The sequence below is a fragment of the Dunckerocampus dactyliophorus genome, chromosome 13 (assembly GCF_027744805.1).
Source record: "Dunckerocampus dactyliophorus isolate RoL2022-P2 chromosome 13, RoL_Ddac_1.1, whole genome shotgun sequence".
Lineage (NCBI taxonomy): Eukaryota > Metazoa > Chordata > Actinopteri > Syngnathiformes > Syngnathidae > Dunckerocampus > Dunckerocampus dactyliophorus.
Window position 1 is genome coordinate 9595335 of NC_072831.1, and position 25239 is coordinate 9620573.

At 44.0% G+C, this 25239-nt stretch overlaps 1 protein-coding gene across 2 annotated transcripts in view; it reads left to right on the top strand.

Moving 5' to 3' along the window:
- The window catches only part of prkd1 (protein kinase D1), a 35247-nt gene extending 27762 nt beyond the window's left edge, over window positions 1-7485 (top strand). The window contains exons 14-21 of one of the 2 annotated variants that reach the window (XM_054796951.1): window positions 1353-1425; window positions 1526-1632; window positions 4519-4680; window positions 4791-4889; window positions 4960-5120; window positions 5198-5304; window positions 6906-6991; window positions 7086-7485. In XM_054796951.1, the coding sequence (XP_054652926.1) occupies window positions 1353-1425; window positions 1526-1632; window positions 4519-4680; window positions 4791-4889; window positions 4960-5120; window positions 5198-5304; window positions 6906-6991; window positions 7086-7298 (1008 nt within the window). In that variant the 3' untranslated portion in view covers window positions 7299-7485. The remainder of the gene's footprint in view (window positions 1-1352; window positions 1426-1525; window positions 1633-4518; window positions 4681-4790; window positions 4890-4959; window positions 5121-5197; window positions 5305-6905; window positions 6992-7085) is intronic. The other variant, XM_054796952.1, reaches the window with a different exon arrangement.
- The last annotated feature ends 17754 nt before the right edge of the window (window positions 7486-25239 follow it).

The window sequence follows — 25239 nt, forward strand, 5'->3', positions numbered from 1 at the left end:
TCACACTCACATTCATACCTATGGACAATTTAGAGTCGCCAATGCATGTTATTGGATGTGAGAAGAAACCGGAGTACCCGGAGAAAACCCACGCACCAGAGAACATGCAAACTCCACACAGAAATGCCCAACGAAGATTCAAACCCAGGTCTTCCCGATCTCCTGACATGCTAATCACTAGACCACCGTGCGGCGTGACTCAGTCTTATTGGTGCTAATTCACTACATGAGGACAACTGTGTTCGTAACATGTCTTTATTACAAAATATTATGCCTGTAAGCATTCTATCAACTCCCACCCATAAGTCATTGTCTCCCAACTAACACAGTTACACCACAAATGCTTTTTATTGAGTACGGCTGCAAAATAACCCACCACGGGGCCAAAGAAAGTTCCAGAACTTTGATAAAGAAGATGAGAAACAATATTGAACCCAAGGAATAACTCATAGCAAAACACAAATGTGGTGTTCGTGTGGCTCTCCCTTCCCCTCTTTGCTCATCAACAAGAGTTTTCAACCACGGTAAAAGTGATGTTAAATGTTCATTTACCCATTTAATTCGTCATGTCTATGCATTTTGCACTGTTTTCTGCATGTAAACCTATCATTTTTCTATCTTGTGTGTGTTTTGTGTGAACATTTTTGGGTGTCTGGACCAGATGAATTGGATTTACTTTATTTCCTATGGGAAACATTGTTTCAGTTTTGTTTCGATTTTTTGATTAATCACGAAAACCAAGGTACCACTGTACACACAATCTATGAAATAACCAACCAATCTATAAATTAACCAATCAATCTGTCAAAGAAAAATGTTCACCCCTTAGACAAAACAGACAAGACAAGCACTTTCAGAATAATGAGAGATACAATTAAATTCAAACGTACATGCAAGAAATCAGTTCAAACCTGATGGATGGTATAAGTGCCTTTGTTATTCTATGTAGCAAGAGACAGGCGATCCAAACCCGTTGCAGTCTGATGCCAGTGTCTCCCTGAAAGAATAAGGGACAGAAGCATATTTATTCAAACTTTGTCAGTAAGGAACACACATGCGGTTGTCTTACAGCCTGCCGACATGGAAACACAAATGTAGAAATTTGTTTTGGAGACGTAAGGTCTCTAACCCTGAGCATTTAATCAAATCACCACAGTGATTTCTTTTAAGCAAGTCAGTGTGTCATTAAGATGTACACTAGCAGAAATACAGTACATATACATGTATGTCAATGCATAACTATGACTAATATTAACAATCAAATGGAATAGTGGACGCAACATTTTATTATAATTTATTTTTCTAACACAATGAAATAAGCTCTCAATCAATCAAATGTTTGGATGTTTCAGGACATCAATTCGGTTTATCAGATCTTCCCAGATGAGGTCCTGGGATCAGGACAGTTTGGGATCGTCTACGGTGGTAAAACAACTTATTAATCATCAATGAATGACCAATAATTTAGTGATCAACTACTTCATTTTCAGCATGAACGTACGTGTGTGTGCGTGTGTGTTGGCAGGCAAGCACAGGAAATCCAGCCGCGATGTGGCCATCAAGATCATTGACAAACTTCGCTTTCCCACCAAACAAGAAAGTCAGCTGCGTAACGAGGTGGCCATCTTGCAGGTACATTATTTTTTACCTGTGTGGTCAGAGCTTTTGACCAAAAAACATAACAAATGAAGGTGAACACCTGAGTCTTTGTGGCACAAAAGCATGAAGACACACACACATGCGCTGAGCGAGACTTCCTGTCGTGAGCGTCTTCATTAGTATGACAACACTGTAGGGGTGTGACTTCCTGGCATGTCATGGTGCTGCTCAGCCTCAGGGCGCCGCCATAGCAAAGACCATACTGCTTTGAGTCCTACATAGTGTCAATCAGAGGACTACATATCCAGTGAAGGACACACCAGCCGGTAACAGGTGAGTCACTGACGGACGCTAAGCCAGAGCAAAGAGAAAGGAAGTCGTGATTCCTTTTACTGATTGATTTACTGAGTGACTCCTCGATTCCTTTTTCTGACCCGAGTTCTTATGAGTCACTCACTGAGTGAATCTGGTACTCGATTCATTCAAGTCACCCATCACTGAGTGCATACGCATAAACTCGCACATACACGACAAGCCCCCCCCCAAACTTAAAATTTGAACAGTTGAAAAATTGCAAGAATTTACATTTTTAACTGTTAGATCTCAAGGAGATCCAAGTAGAGCTTCAAAATGCAAAAAGAAGAAATGGGAGTGAAACAAAACAAACGATTGAAAACAACCATTAAAGTGAAACAGGCTGTTCATCAGCTAATGCTAAGTTGCCAGTTTGGAATTTGCACGAGAGCACCAAACATGGAACACTGAAAGGCGTAAGAAACTTTTATTCTCTGATGAGAAAAAATGTAATTGACGGTCCTGATGGTTTCCAATGCAAACTAGCATGAAAGGGAGATCCTACCTGAGATGTTTTTCACACGGCACAGTGGAGGGGGCGCCATCATGATCTGCGGTGCGTTTTCCTTCAATGGAACAATGGAGCTTCAGGTTGTGCAGCGGCTGGCTATGTGCAAATGTTGCAGGGGGAATCCGTCATGACTGAAGGCCCTCATCTGTGTGGTAATGACTGGGTTTTTCAACAGGACAACGCTGCAGTTCACAATGCCCGCCTGACAAAGGACTTCTTCCAGAGGAATAACTTCACTCTTTTGAACCATCCTGCGTGTTCCTCTGATGTAAATGGGGATGTGGGATAAATGGCAAGGGAAGTTTACTAAAATGGACATCAGTTCCAGAGAGTGGATGCGCTCCTTGAAGCCATCTTCAACACCTGGAGAAACATTCCCACTAGCCTCCCGAAAATACAAATTTTTGAGGTGATTATCAAGAATGGCACAGCTACTCATTACTCAGTCCTTTTTTTTGGAAAGTTTTATTTGTGTTTTCAAGATTCAAGAGTTTTATTGTCATATGCATAGTAAAACAGGCAGTTATACTATGCAATGAAATTCTTATTCTGTTCATTCTCCCAAGAAAAGAAAGAAAACACAAGAAAGAACAAGAACATAAGAAACATTAATACCAATAAATTAAGCAACAACAACAGAAGAGACATTAATACAAATAAATAAATAAATAAAGTGCTATGAGTGTGTGCGTGTGTTGCGTGCGGTGTGTGTGAGTGCTTCGTTGAGAAGCCTGATGGCCTGTGGGTAAAAGCTGTTTGCCAGTCTTGTGGTCCTGGACTTCAAACTCCTGTAGCGTCTGCCTGACGGTAGGAGTGTGAATAATGAGTGTTGTGGATGTGTGCTGTCCTTGATGAGGTTGTTTGTTCTTCGTAGGACTCTAGATTTATAAATGTCTTGCAGTGAGGGGAGGGCTGCCCCAACAATGTTCTGTGAGGTCTTGATCACCCGCTGGAGTGCCTTCCTATCACGTGTTGTACAGTTACCGTACCAAACAGTGATGGAGGCAGTAAGGACACTTTCGATAGTGCATCTGTAGAAGCAACTAAGGATTTTTGTGGACACGCCAAATTTCCTCAGTCTTCTCAGGAAGTACAGTCTCCTTTGGGACTTCTTCATAATTTGTTGGGTGTTGTGAGACCAGGTGAGGTCCTCGCTGATGTATGTGCCAAGGAATATACAGGGGTCAAGGGCCTTTTCCCTTGTTCTTGGGTCGATGATCATCTCTTTAGTCTTATCTGTATTGAGAAGGAGATTGTTATCACGACACCAAGCTATGAGGTCCGCCATCTCTCTTCTGTATGACGTTTCAACACCACCAGTGATCAGTCCGATGACTGTAGTGTCATCCGCAAATTTAATGATGCTGGTGTTGTTCTGGGAGGCCACGCAATCGTAGGTGAAGAGCGTGTAGAGGAGCGGACTCAGCACACACCCCTGTGGGGTCCCAGTGCTCACAATTCTTGAGCTGGATGTGCGATTGTGGACTCTGACTGACTGGGGCCTGCCTGTGAGAAAGTTAAACACCCAGTTACAGAGGGAGGGAGACAGGCCAAGTGTGAGGAGCTTATTTGTGAGTTTGTGGGGGCTGACTGTGTTAAAAGCAGAGCTATAGTCTATAAATAGCATTCTGACATATGTGTCCTGGCCCTGTAGGTGAGAAAGGGCTGTGTGGATGGCAGTGTTGACTGCATCATCCGTTTGGGGGGGGGGGGGGGGGGGGGGGGGGGGGGGGGGGGGGGGGGGGGGGGGTTCGGGTTTTTTTGAGCTAAGGTCTTAAACTTTTGATCAGCTGATGAACAGCCTATTTCAGTTTAAAGGTTGGCTGCAATAAATTGCTAATTTCCACTCCCATTTCTTCTTTTTGCATTTTGAAGCCTTACTTAGAAGCTCCTTAAGATCCAACAGTACAAAATGTAAATGTTTGCAATTTTTCAACTGGTTCTAAAATTTTGATCAGAAGGAGTGTATTACATGGTTTCCATTTGTAATTTAGGTAATGATAGCCAGGGTGAGTGAGCGAACGAGTTAATGGAAGAAATCCTCATCTTCCCAGAACCTTCACCACCCAGGCGTGGTCAACCTGGATTGTATGTTCGAAACGCCCGAGCGAGTCTTCGTCGTCATGGAGAAGCTCCACGGAGACATGCTGGAGATGATCCTGTCTAGCGAGAAAGGTCGACTACCCGAGCGCATCACCAAGTTCTTAGTGACTCAGGTGACGCTAGCACCCCCGCTTGACCAAAACCACACTGATACTTCCTGGTCAAACGAGGAGCTAACTCGCCAGCTAGCTAAGTTGTTGACTACCGTGTGTCTGCTCATCAGATCCTGGTGGCACTGCGTCACCTCCACTTCAAGAACATTGTCCACTGCGACCTCAAGCCCGAAAACGTCCTGCTGGCATCCGCAGATCCACTTCCACAGGTGAGGTGGCACATTCAACATGGCCGCTGAGGAAACGACGCAGCATGGTCTTCTTGCTTGCTGTTTGAAGGTGAAACTCTGTGACTTCGGATTTGCTCGGATCATCGGCGAGAAGTCTTTCCGCCGCTCTGTGGTTGGCACGCCAGCATACCTGGCCCCCGAGGTCCTCAGGAACAAAGGCTACAACCGCTCCCTGGACATGTGGTCAGTGGGCGTCATCATCTACGTCAGGTGGGTGACATGTTGACATGATGATGATGATTATGATGACAGCCGCCTGGTCACATATTTCGTTTCCGGTGTTGCAGCCTCAGCGGGACGTTCCCGTTTAACGAAGACGAAGACATCAACGATCAAATCCAGAACGCTGCCTTCATGTACCCACCGCACCCCTGGAAGAAAGTCTCCCAGGAAGGTGCGTTGACAAGTTAGCCAGGTTGCTCTGATGCTAATCTAAACATTTAGAGATTAGGGAAGAGCTTGTCCATTTTCTTGTTTGCTTCACGGTCATGAATCTAAAGTCAGGATGCAAACCTGCAGCTAGCTTGATTGGCCTTCCTGTCGAGTGTTTGACATTTGTACTCCAAGTGGCATTTTGTCCAATTAAAGTGACACAAATGTCAAAGACTTCCAGGGAAAGTTCGACTTTAATCTCCCGCTGACTTTAATGAGCAACTTTCACATCCAAACCTCCGCCTGGCGTTAGCTTCCAAGCTAACAGGCGTCGAAGGTTAAACAGCTTCCAGCTTGGAGCAGCTCCATCCTGCTGTGACGTTTCCACTCGGGTTCACCTCATGTTTCTTTCACAATGTTCTAGCGCAGTGCTAGCTAAGCAGATAACAGGTTCTCAATCAAGTTGCATTTGAGCTCCATTTCAGGGCCTTTGTATTGAAGCACTATAAGACTGAGCATACGTAAAAGATATTACATAAGATACAAAATAATTTCTCTGGTATTCAACATAAATGAAATGCATTTCAACAAATGCGCTAGCTCGATGCTAATTTACATTGAAAATCCCTTGTAACCACTAGCGATTAGCATTTGCGATTTTACATGGTGAATTCGAACACCTCCAAATATGACAATTAAATAGACAATTAAGATGTACATTCCACTTAAACGGATGATATAGTATAAGCATAGACTACCTACAGCCAAACACTTTCCAAGGCTCAACAAGAGGTAGGATTGGTACATTCAACATCTTAATGGCAGTACAATACTAACCAATATTGTTGGTCTTCTTCTATGGCAGCGGGTTTCAAACAACACTACAGGGCGTTGACACCACCTTACGGTGTATCAATAGACGACACCCTGCTTCATTAAAAAAACCTTCAGAATAAAAGCACAAGATAATTTTCTTATTTTTTTGCCCAGCAAAGACCCACGACTCGTTTTCAGACCCACCAGTTGAGAAACACTGTCCTCGCGTGTCTTCATGGTTGTCCTCCTGAGGGGGCGGCGGGAAGTTAGTGTGTGACTCACCAGCGTTTAGACCACAACAACATGAGTCAGACAAAGAATATGAGGCAGGTAAAGAAGTCGTATTCTTGTCTTCCTGCGTCACATTTCATGGTGGACATTGTATCCATGGCAACAAAGACGTTTAAGACACTTTTAGGACAGAAAGTCTTGAATGTTTTAGTAAAGTGTCTTTATGATTGTGGGGGACAAGTGATATCCCACTGAGACAGACTTCCGTCCCAGGTGGACGTCATAGTTCAGGCAGTGTCCCATGAGGAGGGCTGAAGAGGACAAAAATGTGGGCGTTGTCATAGGAGGCGGGCTGAGGGTCCATTGAAGCTGGCGTGTATTCATGCGCATAATACCAAGCGATGGAGGCCCCCCCAGGCACGAGGGGCCCCGCGTTCTCAGAGCTGTTCAGCCCGCTGACCCCTGAAGAAATGTTAACATCATGTTAGCTTTGCTCATTAGCCTCTGCTGGCCCCTCACAGCGGGGGGGCCAACCCTCAAGCCCCCGCCTCTGACGGCCTCTTCCTGTGTCGGCAGCCATCGACCTGATCAACAACCTGCTGCAGGTCAAGATGAGGAAGCGTTACAGCGTGGATAAGACGCTCAGCCACCCGTGGCTGCAGGTGAGACGCCATGGCCACGACCTTCACGTGACCTCGCCTGACCACACTGCCATCTTTGCACCCCCACCCCCACCCCACACACACACACACACAGGACTACCAGATGTGGCTGGACCTGCGCAGCCTGGAAGGCCGCGTCAATGAGCGCTATGTCACACACGAGAGCGACGACCTACGCTGGCATCATCACGCCCAGCTCGGCGGCCTCCACTACCCCGCCTACCTCGGTGACGGCCAAGGGGCGGAGCTTTACGGGGAGCGGGAGGAAGAGCTTGAGACGCTGAGCGAGCGAGTCAGCGAACTCTGAGCGGCAAAAGTCAACATCGAGCGCCTGAGATTTACTGGTAAAAAGCCAAGCGATAAAATCTTGTTTTTTTTCTTACAACTTTATTTTACGAATTTAGACTTCATTGTCATTTCGATTTTATGACCAGTAGCAGCTTGTGTATCAGTGTGCGTTGCTGCATACCAAATAAAAGCTAAATTATGCTAAACGTTTATTGTGGTCTCTCTCTGATCAAACAAGCTGTGCTAATGCTAATAGCACACTTAACCAAAGTCTAGCCGTTTCTCTCCTAGCCTTCTAAAAATAAGTCTACTTATAAGACAGCTAATGCTAATGCTGCGGTAATCTTAGATCTAGCTCTATGCCTATTATTAAAAAAAAAAACACTTATTGGCTGTTAGCATTCAAAATTTAATTTACTGAACTGTCAGCCAGAACAAAATTTAACCAAAAAAATCTATTTAAAGTCAAATGATGGTGGATATAATGCACAAAACATTTTTTTATTGTGATATTTATTGTGAAATCCTACTAATTCATGTCAAACATGTCACATACTGTATATGACATTTTTCATGCTAAATGTATTCCTTATTTAACACTTCTTATGTAGCACAAATGTACTTTGAATGGAACAAAGAGCATATATTCATTGAAAATAATTGAAACTGTTACATTTATTGAGTGCCTTATTCGCATTTTCACCTCAATATCACGTCAGGCTTTCTATAGGAATTTAAAGCTAAAAGCCTGATAGAGATATTTACCTAGCTTGTTTTCTATGAACTCATTCAAGACATATAGTAAGAAGAGATTAATTGTAATACATGACACCATATTAAAGCACGACAAGTACTAAAGGGACTTGAGTAATTGGCAAAAAAAAAAGCTTTCGGAAATGAGCTAACTTACCTGCTTCGACTGCCATTTTGGGGAAGCTACTTTCTATCGTGGGATAGTCACGTGACTGTCACATGACAACCACTCCAAAAGCCTAAATGTTTCCTATGTTAAAAGTAACCTGTAAGTCACGTAGGAACTTGAGTTCAATGAAGCACAAAGCTGTATAGAATAGGACACATTTTACTTGTGTGTGTCTGTGTGTGTTTGCAAATGATTGAATGCTTGGTCAATAAAAGACGTTGTGTCACATGACCACACGAACATTTCCATACACTTTTTACATTACATACATAATGAACAACTATTTACTTTCAATCTAAGTAACCAAGGATTAAAAACGGAAAATGATTAAAATAACTGCTGCTGCCACTAGATGGCGCCCTATGAGAGGACACTGCCGTAACTGCAGTTTGTGTGTGTGTGTGTGTGTGTGTGTGTATGCGTGCGCGCGCGTGTGTAACACCTACCGCGGTGCTTGTTGGGACACGGCAGGCCACACGAACACACACACACACATTTAAGAAAGAGACGACAACAACAACAAACACAAACAAACACACGGTGAAATAAAAAGACATGATTTTAAGATTTGGAGGCCGTGTAATACATGAAATAAGCATAAAAAAGTAGCACGTGAAATAAACAGCGTGCATGATGATCAGTTCATTATGTCACAAAAAGAATACACAACATTCAGCTCAAAAGTCATTTGCATCCAACTGAAATAAACACACAAAGGTGCGCACAGCTTGATGTGAAGGTGTTGACGTTTACCAGGCATCGTGAACTATTTAAATATTCACGCTTTTATTTGCTCTAAAATCCCCATCAACGTTAGCAATAAATCCTACATACAGCACTATAAATATGATTACACATTTATTAAACACGTCATTAATTTTAACATATGCACGCCGTTTTTAAATGTGATGAGAACGTTTACTAGTTTCATAAACACGTGCATACTGTTTTGATCGTAAAATATTCAACCTGTCACAAATTAAAGCAAAACATTTTTGTAATGATTTTACTGTCGATGAGTAAATGTAAAAGTAAAAACAGAAATAATGATAGATTCGAATCAATCTTATATTATGATTATTTTAACAGTCATTACGATTGTTAATGTTTTAAAATGAGAATGGAATCAAATCCAGTAACATCTGTCTGATGATATTTATTTATTATTTATTTATGTCTTTAAATCATATTTAGTCGTGTTGGTGAATTTGTGTTGATGTAATAAGACATTTTTAAACATTAAACACGATCTAAATGATTATTTTTGTTGAAAAAAATATTCCGTTGGATTTTTTGATGGAATGAATAAAACATAATGGATATTATTTGACAGCAAGAAGCAATAAATACTACTTTCCCACATCATTTCGTCTTCACGTCGTCTTTCTTTGTTCCTTCCTGTCGTCATGACAATAAAATAAAAGCGTTTTATTTATTTATTTCTTTTACCTGTGTCTTGTCTTTGTGCGGCGTGGCCTCTTGCTGTCGAGTAGAATCCATCCAGGTCGTCTTTGTGTTGCCGCTCGTTAAGAAAAAGTCCTGCTGAGGACACGAGACAAAACCTTTTTTTTTTTTTGCTCAGAACCAAATAGTAGAAAAATAATAATAAAGAAACATGTATAAATCGAAGAAAAATGATAATAAAGACAATTGTAGAAAAACTGTAACAAAGAAACATTTCTAAATGAGGAAAATGTATGACTTGAAGACAAACAATAAAGAAACATTTATCCATTTTATAAAAATGGTAGTAAACAAAGAAGCATGTATAGATAGCAAAAAATAGTAAAGAAACATTTATAAAATGAAGAAAAATAATAATAGAGAATAAGCTATACATTGAATTAAAATGCTAATAAAGAAACATTTAAAAATTGTAGGAAAATGGTAGTAAACATAAAATGAAGAAGCATTATAATAAAGAAACATTTATAAATTGAACTAAAATTACATTAGAACAAAAAACATTTATTCATCATTAACACTTTTTGTGTTTTCATTTGCTGCTCAATCTTTTTTTTTTACATTTTAGACTCTTGTAAATATTCAACTGTACATTTGATCTGTTGAAATATTTATTTTTAATAAATTATTTTTTATTATTATATATTTCATTATCTGTTATTGTCATTTAGATTTATTGTATTTTAAATATATTTTCATCTTTATTTGCAAGGATGTGTAGAATTATTTTTTTTTAATGACAATTTTTTTCTGATTTGTAATGAGATGGTTTCATTTGTCATGACAAAACATTTCATGTTTCATCTTTTTAGTTGAAATAATCAAAAACAACAATCAAAAACAACAAGACACACATTTAATCTTCGTCTTCATTTAGAAAGCTGTGTGTGTGCATGTGTCTGTGTGTGTGTGTTGTCTTGTGGCTTCATTCATCTTTCATCGTTTCCTGTCCCCATTAGGACATGAGTGAAGACATAAAACGACAAGGAGTTGCACAGCAGGTTGTGGTCCTGCTTGTGGTTCTGCTTAGATGGGGATTGAGGAACTTGGACTTGGCTGAGAGCGCGTACGTGTTCTGGTCTCGCTGTGTAGTGATGATGGCAGGGTTGCCGTGGTAACCCCTCCTGTCGGTATGTTGAGTGACAAACACGTCGAAGCGCTTCAGTGCGGTGTTAGGAAACAGAACGAGAGGAGACGGCGGCGTCCAGCCTCCCTCCGTCTGTTGATGACACGCAGACGCACACAAGACAACAAAAGACTGACAATTAACGCTCCGTCTCGCGCTTGACGCTTTGTTGTTCGCTCCCGATGAAACGTTAGCGATCGCACGACAAGCAGCCAACTTGTTTGTGTTTCTTTTAATTGAGCGACGCTAAACAAGAACCTCGTCCATTGTTCTTCTCACAACTAAAGACTCTGCAAGGCAACAACACATTTACGTCCTTTGACCTTTCACCTTTGTCAGTGCCATCAGCCCCACCTTCAAGGTTTGCGGCCCACCTGAAGGCCTCCAGGATATCAACCCAGCACACTTCTAGTTCTTCATGTTGTCACCAGAGCAAGAAAACCACAAGACGTCCTGGTCCCAGAAGTGCGGACTGACAGCCAATTGAACTGAATGGACACCTCGTGAAGGACTTCTAGTAGAGCTTCTATGGTAGATCTTTAATTGTAGATCTTCTTGTGTTGAACATGTCATGTGACCAATATCAAAGCAGCCTGATGATGTCATCACGTGGTCAGGGTGAAGGTGTGTTTCCATGGCAACCAAACGCTCCTGTGGTCCATTCCGACCTTGGAAAGGCAGGGCAGCTGCAAGGCCCCTCCCCTCACTCAACGGTGCTCAGTGAGTTGGATCGATGTTTGTGCGGCGGCCAGAGGCCTGCCGAGGGACGCTTTGAAAGGCGCCTCCTCACACGCTGACAGTTTACGCCGTTTACCGATGACAGCCACAAACATCTGTGCGTGCGCACGTGCACATGTGCACGAGGCGAGGGCGGGAAACCGGCTGCCCGCTGGGATAATAGCGTCAACTGGGAGGTTTGTGAGCGGCGTTAAAGTGGCGTTCAGGAAGTAAACAGCAGCCAGCAAAAACGCTTTTTAATTGATTAAAAACATGAACGTTCATCAATGAATGTCAATCTTTCCTTTAAGCTGTCAATCACACGCTCACGTCCTAGTTGCCACTCGCCATCGCTGCTGCTGGATTGTCGTCTTGGCGACTGTAATCATGGCACCACTCCCCCTCCTGTGCGACCCCGGAGGTGAGACAGGCAATCAGCGATGGCGTCTAATGAGACAACAGATGGCGGCCATGTTGTCCTCCGGCAGGAAGTGAAGCGAGCGGCGTGAGGATGAGCTCTATGAGGCCCACCTTGATGAGGCAGACCATAATGATCATAATAGCTCCTCCCTGAGCTCAGGCAATGAGACGTCTCATCTCTATGGCGACGAGACACGTGTCCAAATGTCCAACTTCAGACTTCCAAAGATGAGCACCTTCTAGAACCTTTTGGATGTGTTGACATGACGCGTCTCTGTCCGCCATCTTGATCCCACACTGCTTCCTGCTCACGGGATGGTGCCAAGCGCCGCCACGGTGGTCACTGATTGGAGCTGATGGAGGGGGGGGAGGGGCCTCCAACCGTCATCGTGAGATGCATGAAGCAGGCGAGGCACAGGGACAAGGACATGTTTTGGTTTCAGAGTGGGGGAGAAGTTTGATGGTGATACTGGTGTTACTGGGGAAGGCGGGGGGTTCAAGGGAGTGGGGGCATCATCCAAATCAGCTTTAATCAAGACGCCTCCTTGCATCAAATCAGACAAATGATTACCGCCATTCAGCCATCGATGGTGAGGGGCCGAACTTTCTGCAATCAGCTCACTGCCGCCTACTTCCCGGAGATTGTGTCTGTTAATAGTTTGATGAAAGGACATTGCGCTTTTTGGCGAGAATACAAAAACGACCCTGACTGTTGAGATCAACATTTCACTTCCTGCGAGGTCACGCTTAAAATGCATACGTTGGCCTTTTGTGGGCGCACTCTTTTCCCACGCTCCACCTGCTCCTGCCAACGCCTCCACACCCTCCCTGGGGAGCCACCGTGGTTGCGGGCCACGCCGCCACAGCAGCAGCACACCCCTCGTAAGTCTGGGAAAGACCGGGACAGCTTTTCCCAGACGTCGTTAGCGGCGAGTACACTCCGCCGGCATGCAGGAAGTAAACCGGCGAGGACGCAGCCGCCTGAGCTGGGAGACGCGAGATGTAGCGGCCTGTAGGACCGAGGTCCACGAGGACCGGGGGGGGCGTGGCGTCTGTGCTGGAGGAGGCGGGGTCAGCCTAAAGATGGCAGATTGTGTTTCACAGTAATTGCAGGATCAGTGATCAGTGAATGTGTCGAGTTGGCTCAACAAACAGCCCAAAGTTTTGTTCCCACACTCACCCTGGATCAGTCATTCATGTCAATAAGATTGCACCCACTAAACATCTACAAACATCACAGCATGGAAAGTTACTAAATGTAAGTTAGGTCTTCGAGTTAACACACACACACAAACACACACACACACACACACACACACACACACACACAGGTATGGCGTGCTGATTGGTAATCAATCATAAAGACGATCCTGGCTACCAGATCCAGTGGCCTCACTGCGGCGTGTGATTGGAGGATGCAGAGGGAGTTCACCAAGACGTAAACAATCCCACGACCTGCCGCGCGCCCCTCAGCCATCTTTCTCGGCGCTCGGACCCTCGGGGGACAGTGGTGGCGGCATGGGGATACCTGCTGGCCCCTCCCCATTGGTCCTGATTGACAGATGGCCGCTCCATTAGATGAGAATGATAAGTAGCTTTCCATTGGCAGAAAGAGCTTCCTCTTGACCTCTCACCCCCCAACCACAACTCTTGACCCCTCTCAGGGCATGAGCGGCCCCTCCCTCCCCTGTTCAGCCTGCACAGGTGCAGGACTGCGAGACATTAAGAATCCTTTGGAGTGGGGGGTGGTAGGGGGGTAACACTAAAAGTTCTTTCTCGACCCCTCCCCCTTCTGTCATTCTCACCGGACGCCATCTTGCTTCCCCGCCACGGGCCACCCTGTCTCTCCACGTTAATGAGCAGCGGTGCGCTCGGCATGGCGAAGCGGCGCCATGATTGCAGTACGCCATCAAGGAAATGAGTGTTGTTTCCCAGGCGCCGCGCGGCACAGCGAGGGGTTTGCGACATAACAAGTTGCTTTTGTTTACGGCGGCTCGCTAGCTGTTTTCATTACGCCGCCGGCAGCCCGAAGACTCGCCGCCAGCTGCCACAAATCACACCTTCAATTATTCTGCTTTGCTTTGGAGCATCCAAATATTTAGTGCACTTAGCGTGAACAAAAACAGTCGTAAAGTCATTACGCCACCGCCGCTGGAGGAGGAGGCCTGCCGAGACCAGGAAGCGGCGCTCAAGGGAGGGAGCAAGGAAGCAAGGAGTAAAGCCCAGGAAGCCGGAAGCTCCATGGCCTGAGGTCAAAGGTCAATCCCTCCCAGCTCTCTGAGAAGAACGCTGCCCTCCGCTGGCCTGAAGAGGATCATCAGTCGACGCCTTTAAACGGACAGAGCCATAGCAGTCCATCCCACATTTATCCCGCAATCACCTCATCAAATGTCTGCTTGCACAAACACCTGACTGACAGCGACAATTGCTTTAGACACATCAAAGCAAAACAAATGACCGTTAATTGTCCCGACTCTGTTGCGGCTCTCACACTACCTTCCACGATGGAACAAGATTTGACCTGACATTCCATCACAACGATAAAAGCTAGAAGGAGAACGTCAACTCGTGTCACAAACAGGAAGGCTGTGTCTCTGGGGCACTTGCATACTTATACTTACTTGCTTAGGCTATGTTCACACTGCAGCGGATGATGGCCAATTCATATTTTTGTTCAAATCTGATCTTTTTATGTAGTCATTCACATTACCAAAAAAAAAAAGCAATTTGTATTTGTGTGATTTGTGTAATGTGAACGCAATGCGTCCGGGAAGTGACGCACATTCGCACTAAACACAAAGGAAGTAAACTGGATTCGTGGTCTTAGTCCTGCCGCATTTGTGGCAATTTCATGGATTTTGTGCAACCAGAGTCAACATTTCCTTCACCAAATTATTTTGTGTAGGAAATTAATAAGGAAGAGGGCAAGACTCACGCTATGGCCGTTTGTGGGGCACAGACATCTGTTCTGAGGAGCTTGTGTGTGAGGACTCAGGAGAGTCAGGAGTGGTGGGACATGGACGTGAGCCGCTTCACTGACACATATTTTTTTAAAAATTTTTGGATAATAAGAATAACTTTTGCCTACATCTGTGAGTACCTTTTCCCAACTCTGTTTTCTGCACCTTTATCTGCCATTTTTCGTCGCACCTGTCCATTTCCAATGGCGTATAAGTCGGATATACATGACCGGAACGTTGAGACACCAGTAGCACCTGATACAGATCAGATTTATATCCACATACGAAAGAGGCCTGGCCTTTGAAAAATCTAAATTATACCGTTCACACCGACATGAAAAAAATCCGATACAGGTCATAAAAAAACAGGTATACAGTTATACTATACAGGTATATGAAAAAAAATCTGAATTGATCTGCAGTGTGAATGAGGCTTAGTCTTTTGGGTGCCTAAATGCATACTTGCAGTCGCTGCATGTTGTGCTCACGACAGTCGAAATGATGAGTGCACAGTGATGAAGACTTACCACCTTCGATAGCCGCCATCTTGGGAGGATGGGGAGGAACTAACTGTAGGGCTGCAGCTAACGCTTATTTTAATAACCAATTAATCTGTCGATTATTTTTTTGATTAATCAGATTAAAAAATAAATACATTTCTAATTTCCTCCTCTTAGCAGCAATCCCTTAAAGAATGCATGAATGGACCTTTACCCTCTCCTCTCTCCCATAGCAAAGAAGGCAAGGAAAGGAATTTCTCCAACAGCGAAATTGAAGTAGAGAAGTATAAACAATCAACTGACAAACATCACAAGCACTCTATTGCAAGTCAACAAGTCACTGGCACAGACTGCTACATGTGCATCACCACTAAATAAATAAGAAATAACAAATAAATAAACTTTAGGGGCAGGCTTTGCGTTTGGCATCGGCTCGTCTGCTCTGGTAGAGGGTTGGTGACCTTGTGTTATGGTCAAATTGTGAAGCATGTAGCAAGATGATGTGGTCTGCGCTGGACAGGCACAGCCCTAGGTATTTGTAGTTTCACTGTTGTACCACTAGGTTTTGTGCGTACGCATAATAAGAGTCGTGCATACACATACACATACACATTTTCCTACGCACAAGAACAAGTGGCTAAATCCCATACTTTGTGTGGGATTGTTCTTACGCACGCTCTACGCACCATCTCTGCAGTGGTTTGCTTTGCAAGATATCAGAAAGAGGCAAAAATGTTGATTGCTCTTTTCCAAAGTCAAAGCTGAGGTGTGCAACTATCTTGTTTTGCCTGAAACGCAAAGATAATAGGTCTGCTTTCATGGATAACTAAGGAAATTTAAAAAATAGTCACATTTGACAGGCTGAAATCAGAATAGTTACATTTTTCAATAAATCGATTAATTGCTTACCAAAATAGTTGTCGATTAATTGGATAATCGATTCATTGATTAAGCTCTAACTAACTCTCCTAAAAAAGGAGAGAAGAAGAAGAAGAAGGTAAATATTGTGATCGTCTTTTCCGGCAAGTGTACAACGACAGTAATGCATCTGGGACAGCAATAAGCTGTGACTCCGCCCTCAGCAACACTCAGCAACTAAGTACACAGCGTACATAGCATACTTACTGAAGTGTACTGACACAAGTATTCCATTTGAGACATCAGCAAGCTCTCTGGTGCAATCACAATCATGTGAAATGACTGTCAGATGCAGTGGCCACGCCCCCAAAACAAACGAGACAACCTGCTAGCAAAAACTCACCCAAGAAAAGTTCTCCCAAACCTTCTCTGTGGACCTTCCCCCCCCCTCCCTCCGGCTGAGGGAGTCATTACCGCCTCCGTCGGCTACGATGAGCCTCTCAGCTCCAAACATGGCCGTCTGTAGCCGCCGCGGTTGATTGGCAGGAGCCAGGGGGCGAGGGGGGCTGGGCGGCTGGTGGTGGGGGGGAGGTCGTGTGATGGGAACGCCACTCGAGATGTGAATTGGCTTCGCCACTCCAATCAGGCCGCTGGATGACAAATGAAGTGTGTCTCTCTCGCCCCTTCCTCGTCCCCACACCCCCCCCCCCCCACCTTCACACTTCTCCTCGCCGTCCGGGTGCGGGAAGAAAAGGCGAGTTCATGTGGGAGCGCTTGACAGCAACACAATCACGTTTCTATTCAGCGCCCCCGCCCGCCTCCTTTAGCTAGCGCTAGCAGGCTAGGACGAGGCCGCGCGGCCCAATTAGAAGGCGGCGCAAAGAAACTGTGAAAGACACAAAAGGTCTTTAGAGGTTTGGACAGGTGTCTCATTTGGCCGCAGGACACACAGGAGCCTTTTTATCCCGCCTTCAATTTGTGGGCAGAAAGTGAGGAAGGTTATTTGTCGTGCTGTCATTCCTCTCGTCTTCCTCGCCGCCCGGTTGTCCTCGCCGCGCCTCCATGGGAATGGCGGCTGGAAATGAAATCATCTTTGTGTCCGCTTTTGCCCCCCCATCCCTCCCACCCCTGGCGCAAACGTCCTCATGGGCGAAGATCGCCCATCAGTTTTCCAGCCTGTGTTGCTCATTACCATACGAAAATAGGTGTTTGTGTTTAAATATGCAAATGAGCAGCTCAGGGTAGGCATATCGATTCAAATACTATTCTATCAATATGAAGTGTGTATCTGTGTTGGAGTGATACTAGCGTGATAAGATGTTTCTTTTACAAATAAATATAGTTTTTTTGGTGTGTTGTTGATATTGTTACACTGTTGACATCCATCCATCCATCTTCTATGCCGGTTATCCTCACTCGGCTCACGGGGGTATGCTGGAGCCGATCCCAGCTGACTTCCGATAAGAGGCGGGGTACACCCTGGACTGGACACTGTTGTCATATTGTTTACAAAGTCAGGGAATAAGCTGTTGGCCACAGGAGGACTTTGAAGGATTTGAATGAGAGCCAACTGTAATTTTTGCTTTTCTTTACTTATTTTGAACTATTGACCTCATTTTGCTCAAACAATTGTATGCAATAAAAGGGAATCATTGTATTATCTTGTTCATATTGTTACTTTGTCTTATTTTGTTGTATTATATACAGTGGATCCCTACACATTCATGATCCAGCATTCACGGCCCTGCAAATTCGCTGATTTTTGGTCCCAAAAAATTTGTTTCTCCAAAAATAGGCCGCTTTCCCACAGAAAACACATCTCATTCACCCTAAGTCGGTAATAATTTATAAACACGCGATCAGTACGTGCCATTTTTAGATGTCTATGTTTTTATGCATCGCTGCTTATGTTTTTTTTTTCAAGTGTTGAGATGTTGCACTGTTTGGCGGTCCTTGAACACACCATAGTTGTGTGTGTGGGTGTGACTGTGACTCTGATTCCAACTGTTCATGGATCATCTTGCATTATCATTCATTAGTGATGAGTACCTACTGTATACATTTGAAACTTTCAATGTCTTTTAATCAGTGTGTAAGGCATATTTCAGGATTAAACTTGGATTGTGCCGAGGGAACAACGGCAATTGAGCAGAGATGAGGAGGGTTATGTTGCTGAATCTAATCTAATATTTACCACCACTTTTATTGCAAATGTTGATCCAAAATCTGAGGAAAATGTCAACATCAAGCTAGCAGGACGCCATCTGGACGCTACCTTCAACAGCAGCGTGAGTGGGAGACACGGAGGCCATCATCGGGCGGAGCTGGAGGGTGAGGTTATTGGGGGCGGTGAGGAGGGTATGGGGGGGTAATGTGAGAGCGCTGGAGGTGACAGCTATTGTGAGAAGGTGTGAACGGCCAAGACAAGAGGACTCAAAGTTGTTCTTGTCCTGAGAGGAAGAGGACATTCACCCCCTGAAAAAGCACCCCACTCTCCCTTAGCACCCCCCCCACCCCAATTAGACAAACATTAAGGTCGATTAAGAGCCCTCACGGGAACGTTGGCTCTATATAATTACCTTAATGGCCGCACTCTTTCTCTCTTTCTGTCTTTTCTTTGCACTCTCAATGTCTTAAACAAACTTAGAGGGCCTGAGTGGGAGGGGTGGGGGGCCAGGGGGATAGACAAACGTTGATGGGCAGCAGGGGGGAGTTGGGGGGGTGGCTTCCCATTAGGCTTTGTGGCGCTGGTCCTTCCACAAAGGACTCGCTTGAATTGGACCTATTGGCCCACAAACACAGAGCTGTTCCCACCGAGGGGGGGGGGGACACAAAACAGACCCCCGACCGGGAAGGGGGTCAGGGGGGAGGATGAGGAGTGTAGAGGGAGAGAAGAGAGATGATGAAGATGTCCGCCATGATAGTGATGTCAAAAATAATAGAGTGCTTTCTGCTCGCTCACTTCCTGTCTTGCTGGGTCGGGGGTCAAAGACCACTCTTGTCCAACCACAGCAAGAGAATGACGAAAGGACAGCACGACCTCACGGAGGCCAGGCCTAAGTCCATGGCAGAAGCGACTTCCTGTTCGAGGGAACATGGCCGCTTGGAGACAACTTCTTCAACAAGTTAGCCAACACAGCTGCCGCCAACATGGCCGTCGCAAGCCCGAAGGACGCGTCAATCCAAAGAAGAACAAAGCCGTTTTTTGCCGCCTTTTGGCAGGTTGCAAACTGCAAAGCGGCGTTCGGATCTGTGGACCCTCCGCCGCCAGAACACGTGGCTTCGAGCGCGCTGCTGCTCGCCACCGCTCGCCTGATTGACGCGCCGCAGTCGATTGTTGAGCCGCCAGCTGGCTGCCAGTGCCAACAGCTGTGAAAGAGAGCGCCAACTGTGGCGTGTGATTTTGTCCCTGCAGCCTCGCGTCTTTCAGAGAGTTTCATTTCCTGTTCGCAAAGGTGGACGGTGTCAGCCAATCAGAGAGAAGATACGCTCTCGTCACGTTAAGTCTGATAAAGTGACCAAAAAGTCCAAACAAGACATTTAACTTGTATCCTAATGGTGGAGTCACATTAGCGCCACTTGATGTCCGTGTGGCGGCACTAGTAAACGAGTCACTTTACAGTTGCCGCTTTAAGCTGTCATGCAGTTTAACGCTGCTTTTACGCTTCTATTCCATCAACGCTGCCGTGTTTGGAGCTTTTGTGCCAGTTAGCGTTAGTGCTGACATGTTTCAGCAGCACAATAATGAGACTTTTCACCGAACAAAAGAACACCGCTGCTGACGGCCTACTTTGACACCGCCTGCGTTGGACCCGGCGGGGCGCCGCTCCAGAACGGCAATGCTGCTCAAACACGCTGACAGGAAGTCATGGCGGCGCGGGACATTTGATAATGCTGCTGCTGCTGCATAGGGGGCGGAGTCACAACTTAGCCATGAAAGAACACATTCTTTCATTCAACTTTCTTTTTTATTTCATTCTAACAGCTCCACTTATTGATAGATTGACTGATGTATGTATAATGTTCAGTATGATGATGGGTGTACACCTGTGTGTGGTGTTTAGCATTTGTCATCAAGATGGCCGCCGTGGTGACTTTGACACACAGTGAGCGTGCACATACAATTGTAAAGAAAAATGTTAACCTATATGAAATATATATCAAAGTCAATGTCCAGTGCTAAAACCAAAACAGTGCAATAACCATAATATACACTTTGCACACAATACACAACATTATGCTAGGCTGGCTATCACGTCAGACAGGAGCAATGTATTCACTGTCCAGCCAATGGTAAGATCTGGTTCACATGTATTTATTCATACAGCCAATCAATGTCATTAATAGAGTGTTATGCATACATAGTACGTGACGCTGTTCTGCAGGTTAGTGCGTAGCTAATGGTGCAGTGGAGTTAAGAGAGCTAAATGCTGCTTGCTAACTAGGGTTGCCAACAGTCCCTTGGAAAACAGAATCGCTGACAAGGAACACACTTTGTCCCTTTTTACCTTGAGAATAAAAACTGTAAAATGTCAGGTCCATTGACAACAGCTTGTCACAGGCTAAGCCAGTCGATGCCAGTGTGTCTGTTTGCTCGCCAATCAAACTCGTTGTTAGAATTTTCCGGCATCTTTGTTTACTGGCTGTCACTTTTGACATTGGTGTTCTAGCTAGCTGGAGTTATCCGCCTAGCTTCTGGTCTTCGGACTCCAAGTGTGAGTTTTTTTCCACAGTGACATTTTGTCTTTAAAACAAACAAACAATGCCGTTAGTTCGGAGATCGCGTTCGGGAAGCTACAAGTATCACGTTCATGGGGTACGTGCTAACGTAGTAGTATTAATATTTCTGTCAAGTGTCACTTAAGTGTCACTTAACAACCATGCTGTCTTGTTGTCATTATAATAATCATGTCTTGTCCTCTAAACGCTAGCTGTGTGTTGTTTATCATAAACATGTAGTGTGTCCAGCTTTATGAGTGAGGTTATCACAGAGGTCTCACCGGAAATTATTTACTTAGACACTTTTTAGAACTGTTCAGTTCCGACATGATGTATCTATTTTTTACGACAAATGACTACAAAATAGCATGAAGACAATGACCTCCAGTATTTATATTAGTCTAAAACATGGTCTAAACACGGTGTCCCTCATTTATTTTTATTATGGCAAAACGAACAGGCAGTGCCACAGCCACTCACCAAGCCAAAGTTTAAAAAAGCGGTTCTCTTAAGGTGGACTGGCTGTTGGGGTATGTGTGAACAGAAGAACAAGAGGTGAAACTGGGTGAGATTTTTTTTTCTGTTTCGAATGAGAAAGGGCTGCGCTGAAAAACATGCTGCCCAGCCAAAGTCGCAAGCGTGTTTTCAGAGGGAAAAGTGTGGACTGAATGTGTGGCGTATCCGTGCATGTTTTACTGCCGTGCTGTTATTTTGATAGCAGGACTTACCGGACACAGGAAGTGTTTGTTGCCGAATGGACCAGAAGGTAGTTGTTTGTGATTGATTTTTTTCATCAGAATTTTTGTAATTTAGATAAAAGCAAACATATACAACAAATATGGCATCAATTTCAAATAGTGCCAGAACAGTCTGCTACAAAGCAGAAAGTGAAAGTAAGAAAATGAAAGTATACATCAGGGGTCACCAACGCGGTGCCCCAGGCACCAGGAAGACCCCCCAAGCCTGCTTTTCATTCAGGTTTCCAGTTAATAATGTGAGAACACTAGAAAGAAATGCATTCTGAAATACAAAATGTGAGTTGTGGAGCATTTTGTTAATGTTGTGGTAAAACAAGGATGTTGGGTTTGTTTGGGTCGAAATAAGCTATGAAAATCAATTACAAAAATGAGTAGGTCTTGGCCATTTTCATTTTGTGAAAGTAGCTCACAAGAAAGAATGTTGGAGACCACGAGTATACGTAATAAAAAAAATAAATGGTAAACAAGAAAAGAAATGAACATTTTCATATAAACTAGGGGTTTCTACAATATTCACATTGTTAACTGTATGAGACAGTTCCACAGCTTGCATTTTCTGATGTGGAACTTGACAATAAAAAAAGCTACATTGTGAAATACGCCTTGTCGTTTGTTTGAACCTATACAAAATATGACAGACTGGAAGTTGGACAATATCAAGTTCTTAGGTTTTGGACAAGTGCGATAATAAAGTGTCCAAGTCTGATGGCGTTCACGGAGGTCCAAGGAATGCTGAGGTTGTTTGTGTGTATGCTCAGACACCTGGAAACTGGAGGGAACATGGGACAGGAGGTTGTAGTGAGGCTTACAGTCAAGTTTTTTAAAAATTGTGTCCTCTTATTTAATTTAATGAAGCTTGAACCTACAACCAACCTTCATTACCGCTCTTGACTGCTCTTCTTCTCTTCTTCTGTCTTCAGACTGCATACTTTCAGGCTCATTACTGCCCTCACTTGTTAAGGTTGGCATTACAGCCAGCGTCTTTGCGTGCCCTATTTAAAGCATGAAATGTCTCGTCATTGCCTAATCATGTCTCATCTCATATGTCGACTAATGCCTCATGCCATGTCTCATGTCATATGTCTAATCATGTTTCTTCATGTCTCGTGTCATATGTCCTATGTGTTATCATTTATTGTTGTATCTCGTCATGACTAATCATGTCTCCTCATGTCTCATATCATATGTCTCATCATGTCTCATGTCTAATCATGTCTTCTCATGTCTCATTGTGTCTGTCATATGTCTAATCATGTTTCTTCATGTTTCATGTCATATGTGCCAGCATATCTCATTGTGTTTGATGTCATATGTCTAATTATGTCTCATGTCATACGTCTAATCACGTCTCATGTCATGTCTCACTGTGTCTAATGTCATACGTCTAATCGTATTTCGTCATGTCTCATGTCATATGTCTCATCATGTCTCATTGTGTCTCATGTCAAATGTCTAATCATGTCTCATGTAACATGTATCATGTTATACGCCTAATTATGTCTCATGCCATGGTTCATCATGTCTCATTGTGTCTAATGTCATATGTCTCACCATGTTTCATCATGTCATATGCCTCATCATGTCTCATTGTGTCTCATGTCATATGTCTAATCATGTCTCATGTCACATGTATCATGTCATACGCCTAATTATGTCTCGTCATACGCCTAATTATGTCTCATGTCATGTTTCATCATGTCTCATTGTGTCTAATGTCATATGTCTCATCATGTCTCATGTATCATGTCATACGCCTAATTATGTCTCATGTCATGTTTCATCATGTGTCATTGTGTCTAATGTCATATGTGTAATCATGTTTCATCGTGTCATATGTCTCAGAATGTCTCGTTGTGTCTGTCATATGTCTAATCATGTCTCATCGTGTCTCATGTCATATGTGTCAGCATATCTCATTGTGTCTGATGTCATATGTCTAATCATGTTTCATCATGTCTCGTCATATGTCCCATTAGGTCACGTCATGTTTCTCATGATGTCTCGTGTCATCTTTAGAACTTTCATCAGTGATTTCATGTGGTGAATAAAAACAACACTTCATTTGTTGTCTATGTTTTGATTGGTCAGCGTGTGTTTGCTGATTGTTTAGGTTGTCGCTCCTTCTCTTTTTGACTCCACCCCCTCCTTCACACTTTGCCTGCACCTGAGAGTGGCTGTCAATCATGCGTGGTGGTGGTGGTGGGTTGACAGATGGAGGTGAGGGAGCTGCTGGCTGCTCCATACACGTCTATAAATACGTTAGACATGCAGATGGACACCAACAGTATGGACCACGTAGATAGACCACATATATATGTACAGTACGTATATGTATATACCAACAGTATATGTATTGTATCCTGGGGAGCACGTTACGGACCGATAATTACAGGGCCGATATGAGGAATTATGACGTCATACCGATAACATTAAAAAAAGTTCAGATAACCCATAATTTTTAAAAAACTACCTAATGAGGCAAGATTACCTGTGCTGTGGCGTGTCTTACTGGGCTAAGGCGAGCATCAGCGTAACCATGTGCGTGGCTGGCTGCTATATGTATATTTTTTGTTTGTATTGTTGTTTTTAAATACGACCTTGTTTGTGGCTGAAAAGGGGGCAGAGATAATAAGACTTGTCTTCTTTCTGCTCCCTTTCATTCTGGTTTGAAGAGTGTTTGTGTTTATGTCATATTGTTTTAATATTGTTTGTTTGTTTGTTTTCTTCTTTCTTGAATGAAAAGCGTCAACATACAGTATAATTACAGACAAAGATTTGTGTTATTTGTTAACAGCGTCAACATTTTTCTCTTTAAATTGTGCCTTTAGCTCGATTTCCCCGGTTTTGCCACCAATGGCCCCTAGACCGCACTTTGGACACCCCTGGACTAAATGAAGAAACGTGTTCTACTAAAAACTGTTGTGCACTGGTTTGTAACTGTTAAGCATCTATGCAATGACTGCTTATGAAAGTACGAGTTATTGAATGATTTGCATTTTACACTAAAGTGGACGTGTTGCTTCTGTTACTAAAACCATGCATCTTGTCAGTGTTGTGCGCTGCCAGTGTTACCACAACAGCACCAACGATGTTGTGCACGCGTACCACGGTCCCTACCTGCCTGCGTCCGAAATCGGCACATCAACAAACTTTAATGCCCATTCTTGTGTTAAGAAAGACATTGTGAACGCACTCATTTGAGTGCCTGAGTTGCACTAGCATGCTCTGCTAACCCACAATTCCAGTCACGCCAGCTGACGAGTAAGAGATGACTTTCAAAGCTAGTTTCCAACGACTGAGGCCCTGTCCACACAGGAACGTTGCTGAGATTTTTTTTTTTTTGGTAGGTTGAAATAAATTTGCATCCATACTTTGCCAGATTAATAAATTGCTGCATCCAGATGGGGACGAATCACTGAGTGAAAACAAAGTAATACACAAGCACACCTACGTGTGGCGCTCTGAACAAACCAAACCATAGAATAAAGGACGCATGCGCATAAGTCCGTTGTCTTC